We start from the raw sequence: 5,509 nt of genomic DNA, 5'->3' as shown, positions 1-5,509 counted from the left end.
CCTCTAAAGACCATGACCTTAGCGTCGCTTTTTTCACAAACGCCGCTAAAGACCATGACCTTTAGCGACACTTTTCCCGCAAACGCTGCTATATAACAAACCTTTAGCTGCGCTTTTCCCACAAATGCCGCTAAAGAATATAACCTTTAAAAAAATATTTTAATTAAAAAATATTTATTTTCTATGATAAATATTAGATAATGTTTTATTTTTGAAATTTAAACTTTAAACTATATACTTTTAAAGATAAATAAAAATATTAGTTAAATTAAATTTTCTATTAAAATTTTAACTTTAAAACTAAATATAAAAATTAATGAATTTAGAATTTAGAATTTAAAATAATAAATTAATAACACAATTAAAATCCAAAAGTTAGAACTCAAGCTATCTTAAATATTAAAATAAAAATAAAAATAAAAATTAATTAAGTCGCTAATGAATATTCTCTTTTCCAAGTCAAAATTACAATTCGTGTTTTTTTCTTTCAACTCAAATAAAAATAAAATGTTGAAAACAAAACAATTAAATAAAAAAAAGAATAATTAGTTGACATGAGATTATTAATAAGTATATGCAAATATGCAAGTAGACGTTTACAAAATTGGGTGTAGTTTTTGATCAACTAATTAGTTGATCCTACTGCAGGTTCTATCTATAATCTGCTTAACTAACATACAAACATAAGGCACTCTAATAATTTTTTGCACATAAAATATCTTAAACTCACACCTGAATTCGAATTCAGAGCACATACGGTGTCAACTGCATGTTGATCAATCCCATTCTTATTCGTTGCTGCAATGCCTCCCACAAGCATTCGTAAAGGTAGGAGCCAGTCATTATGTGCCTTCTACAAATTGTTCTTGGACCGCAATCTAGTGTAATTGGTTTCTCCTGTTCCATTTGCCACCCAAGATTCTTTAGAATAAACTTGTTATGTCATAAAAATTTTGGAGAGAAACATCAAATTAAATATAATGATTATGACAAAGAGCTCATTCAATTAATTTGATATAATTTAATAAATTAATTCAATAGTCAATTAACAATATTAACTATTATGGCTAAAATGCTAAAATTTATATTTTTAAAATAATAAAATTCAAATTAGCATTTTGATAGAATCAACAATACTAACTGATTGAACTAATAGATAACAATTAAATTAAATTATGTCAAATCAAAGTATGAGGATTAAATATTAAATTTTAGCATGATAGAGGACAAAACTATAAATTGACCATTTTATTAGTTATTTCAATTTAATTTCAATTTATTCAAATAAATTGATTTCAATTTGAACTATTTGTAAGTTAGAAAACTATAATCATCTCAACCAAACTAAATTCTATTTTTATTTATTTTATAACTAGCTAATTTCTTTTACAAATATAAAAATAAAAAATTATTTAAATTAGTAAAAAATTAAGATTCTTTATACAAATATATTTTAAAAGCTAATTAATCAAATGTATGCAACGTTAACTAGTGCTAAGACCTTACGTATCAAAGATCTTTCAGTTTGCACCATATCATTAAAAATAAGTTCAAATCACAAATGGTCAACACAAGCAACATACTTCTTGATGGCATTACAATCTATGTTAATAAGATATGCATGAGACTTAGTTTGCAACAAGAGGACAAGCATGGATGTAGCCAAATCATCTAGCAGATCATAAAATATGGGACTACAGTACAAATTCTATTTAATAGAATTATACTGAAGATGGATATTCGTGAAGAACAAAAAGGCTTCTTAACAATATAAACCAAAAAGAAACTTACCCTGGGCAGTTCCAATCCCCTTTCTTCATTTGAACATCATCCGTTGCAACCCTCTTTGGACCCTTTTCTTTACACTTTAAGCACCTTGTATTTCTAGAAAAGTTCATGAAACTACACCTGTAACATAAAAAGCAATGAATAGCCAAGGTAGAATAGAGATAGGACAGTTAAGTGTAAAGTACAAAAGGTAGATTGGGGGCAAATTAAGAAACAAAGACTAACATTCAGAAGCATTGAACCAAGTCGTATGGAAACAAATGAATCAAGGTTCCAAAACAGTTTGAGGGCAAATTAAGAAACAGAGACTAACATTTAGATGCATTTAGCCAGATAAGACACTGTAAAGAGATACTATATATTAAAGGTTAATGGAGGCTTTACCTCAAAGCTACACGGTACTTTTGCCCCAATTTTTCAAGCTCAGCCATCACACAATCTATGATGCAAGGTGTGCCTTCAGATGCAAAAGAACAGACTAGATTCAGCAATAAAAAGGACCAGGATTGTAACTAAAAAAGACAAATTTAGCAATTAAGAAAAATGCACAATGTATTCAAAGTGTCATTATAAAAATAAATTAATATTACCATATTTTTTTCATTTAAATTTCATAATATTATATTATTTTACAAAAAAAAATAAATTGCTAGCTTTTTTAAATATTGTTTCAATAAAGAAAAGGTAAATTGACAGCAGTCGAATAAAGCTATTTGATTGCCCATTTTATGATTCTTCAAAACCATAAGCCTATCATTTTAAAGAGAGAAAATCTAAAACATAAGTTTAGTAGATTGATTGAATTTAAAAGAAAAAAAATTGGAAATTAGTTTTTCAAGATTTGGATTTAGATTTTTAAAATAATGTAAAATTGAGTAATATTTGTATGGGCATACATACAAGCATATTACCTAACATTTTCCATGATAAAAAGTCACCTTGTTGCCTATCATAGAGGTAAAAATTTAATATAACATAAAATATTTTATATAATTTTAGTTGAGGCAATTATCAAACAATAAAAATTGCTAGCAAACTACTAAGTCTTAACAGAGGGATATAATTAAAAGTCACTATCCAGGTTATGTAGCATAAGGAAGTCGAGACTATGTAAATATAACAAACAAACTCTCACAATTATAAGTTGCACTAAATTACATTCAAAGGAAAAAATCATTCTTTAACTTTAAGGGAATAGAATGGAAAGGCGTAATTTCCATTAAAAGAGTTGGAGACACATGCAATGTGGTTATTAGTAAGACCACAAACAAATCAAAATTAAGACCAATATAGAATGCATCAAATTTGGAAACAAGCACTAAGAAACTGATAATGACCTAAACTAAACAATTTTTAAGATTAAAGTCCAAGATAAATAGCCAGAACCCAAGAAAATGCCAACACTAAAGCAAACTAAGGCTCCCAAAGCACATCTATTAGATATGGCATTCAGTTGACTCATGGCTATATTCAGATATAAACAGAAAGATATATGACTCTACTACTACCACAAGCAGCCTCTTACAAATGAATCAAGGACTGGCAAGGGCAGGATAACCACAATTTTGGGTACTGATACTTGAACCTAATAATATTTCATAATACCGAAACCCAATAACTACCTAACTAATTTTTCAATCTTGTCACCTAAATACCACACAAGTTAGATAAGTAAAATGTCTGCTAAATGCCTGAATCTCTTAAGTACCCAAAATTTCCAACACGTAGGTTTAGCAGAAAGAATAAACAGATCAAGAAAATTCAATAAATCGAACTCTTCGATAAACTACATCAAAATCTTTCAAAGTTTAAACAGAAAACAAAAAATATAGAAAAAACTGAAGCTAAGAATTGATACGAAGAAAAAAAGTCTCAAGCAGACAAATAAGAAATAAATGAAACAAACATTAGGCATACAACGATCTGCAATGCTCCTCAATCATAGTGCTCAAACAACTCTAGGCCTGAGAGAGCACTGCATCACTACTCTGAAAATTGAATCAGAGGAGTTTAGCTGGTTCAATATTACATGTATTCCTACAATAATGCATTGTAAGTAATCATTAAGAGTACTTAAAACACAAGAGCACAAGTCTATCAATCAAATCCTCAATATGAGGAGCCAATTCTTTAAAAATGACCACAAAAAAAAATTGGAATTTTGACTTACAATCTTTGAAATATAAGATACAAGTAATATATCAACGAAAATTTAAGAACAAAATATATTTAACCACCAAATCTGAATTGAACCCACCAACCAAAAAGAACTAAAATCGCCATAGAGAAACCCAATAAAGCTTCAGTTTACCAAGTCATGCGAATAGCTGAAATTTTCAAATCCATGGCTGTAATTTAAAATTTTAAAAAAAAAACTCTTTCAAATCACTAGCTTTAAAATAAATAATCTCAAATCCTGCAGCTTCTGAATAAGGAAAAACTAAAATAAAAAAATTGCAAACAATTAACATGACACTACATCTCCAAAGGAGGAAAAAAAAACTGCTCATAGAAAAGCTTTCTCGGGAAAATTAATGTTGTAAACAACTTTTACAATGAAACAAACAGATTTACCTTGTCTATAGAACCCACAAAATAAAAACAGGGGAAGATAAAAGCCCAGATGGAAATCTGAAAATTTAGAACAAAGTGAAGTGGAATAATGCAATGGGTTAATGAAAAAGAAAGAGCATGACAGTTTCAGATCAGTGGAGCACATGAATGCAAGAAGAATTCAAAATTTTTAAAAGAAAACTATTTAGCTGGGAAAATTGGAAAGTAGCAAAAGTGGCAGAGAGAAACACCTAAAGGGTGTTTTGAGGATACCAGTTTTAGGGGAAAAGTCGGGGGTTTAGGGGGGAAATTTGGGGATAAAATGGCGTCATTTTTTTCAAGTAAAATCATTTTTGCTGCGTTTTTTATAAAAATGCTAAAATTGTCGTTATTGTATTTTTTTTATATTTTTATAAAATGCCACTATCTCTATTTTATATTTTATTTTATTTGTTATCAAATTTTTAAATATAATATTTAAATATATCAAATGATTTAGATTAAATATTTTGAAAATAAAAACATTAATTGATTATATAAAATTTCATCATTTAACAAATATCAAGTAAACTTTAAATCCTAAACCATTTAATATATACAAAGTTTATCTATTATCTCTTAAATAATTTAAACTATAATCATAATTTTAAGATATTAAAATTAATATTATCTCTTTTACAATTATATAAGAAATTATTTAATATATAAATTAAAAATACTAATTAATCTAAACCCTAAACCCCTAATCTCTAAACTCTGAACCCTAAAATCTTAAAACATAAAACATTAACCTTAAACCCTTAAGTCCTAACCCCTAAACTTTAAATCCCAACTCTTAAAACAGTAACTCATAAACCTTAAAACAGTAACTCATAAACCTTAAACCCTTAACCATATACCCTAAACCGTAAACCCTAAACTATAATAATAATTGATTCAATATTTTAAAATTAATACTATCTCTTTTACAATTATATAAGAAAATATTTATCATATAAATTAAAAAACACTAATTAATCTAAACCCTAAACTCCTATTCTCTAATCCCTAATCCATAATCCTTAAACCATAAACCCTAAGTCTTAAAACATAAATCCTTAACTTTAGACCCCTAACCCCTAACCCTTAAACCATAATCCTTAAACCCATAACCCCTAAACTTTAAACC

The 5,509-nt window shown here is 27.7% G+C and overlaps 1 protein-coding gene across 2 annotated transcripts; it reads right to left on the bottom strand.

Annotated features, from left to right (window-relative positions):
* Positions 1 to 525: 525 nt before the first annotated feature.
* Positions 526 to 4,664, bottom strand: LOC108471294 (uncharacterized). Of its 2 annotated transcripts, none has more exons than XR_008272677.1 (4): positions 4,593 to 4,664; positions 2,173 to 2,245; positions 1,792 to 1,908; positions 526 to 897 (listed from the first exon to the last, which is right to left on the bottom strand). XR_008272677.1 is itself a non-coding variant. In XM_017772936.2 (4 exons), exons 1-4 carry the CDS (start codon positions 4,505 to 4,507, stop codon positions 879 to 881), a joined length of 354 nt encoding a protein of 117 aa, XP_017628425.1. In that variant the 5' UTR covers positions 4,508 to 4,664; the 3' UTR covers positions 526 to 878. The 2 variants fall into 2 exon arrangements, 1 of the variants encoding a protein (XP_017628425.1); XM_017772936.2 differs by having other exon boundaries at positions 4,363 to 4,664.
* Positions 4,665 to 5,509: the final 845 nt, after the last annotated feature.

The sequence above is a fragment of the Gossypium arboreum genome, chromosome 10 (genome assembly GCF_025698485.1).
Source record: "Gossypium arboreum isolate Shixiya-1 chromosome 10, ASM2569848v2, whole genome shotgun sequence".
NCBI lineage: Eukaryota > Viridiplantae > Streptophyta > Magnoliopsida > Malvales > Malvaceae > Gossypium > Gossypium arboreum.
The sequence above is the reverse complement of the archived record's forward strand: the minus strand, read 5'-3'. Positions and strand labels throughout refer to the sequence as shown.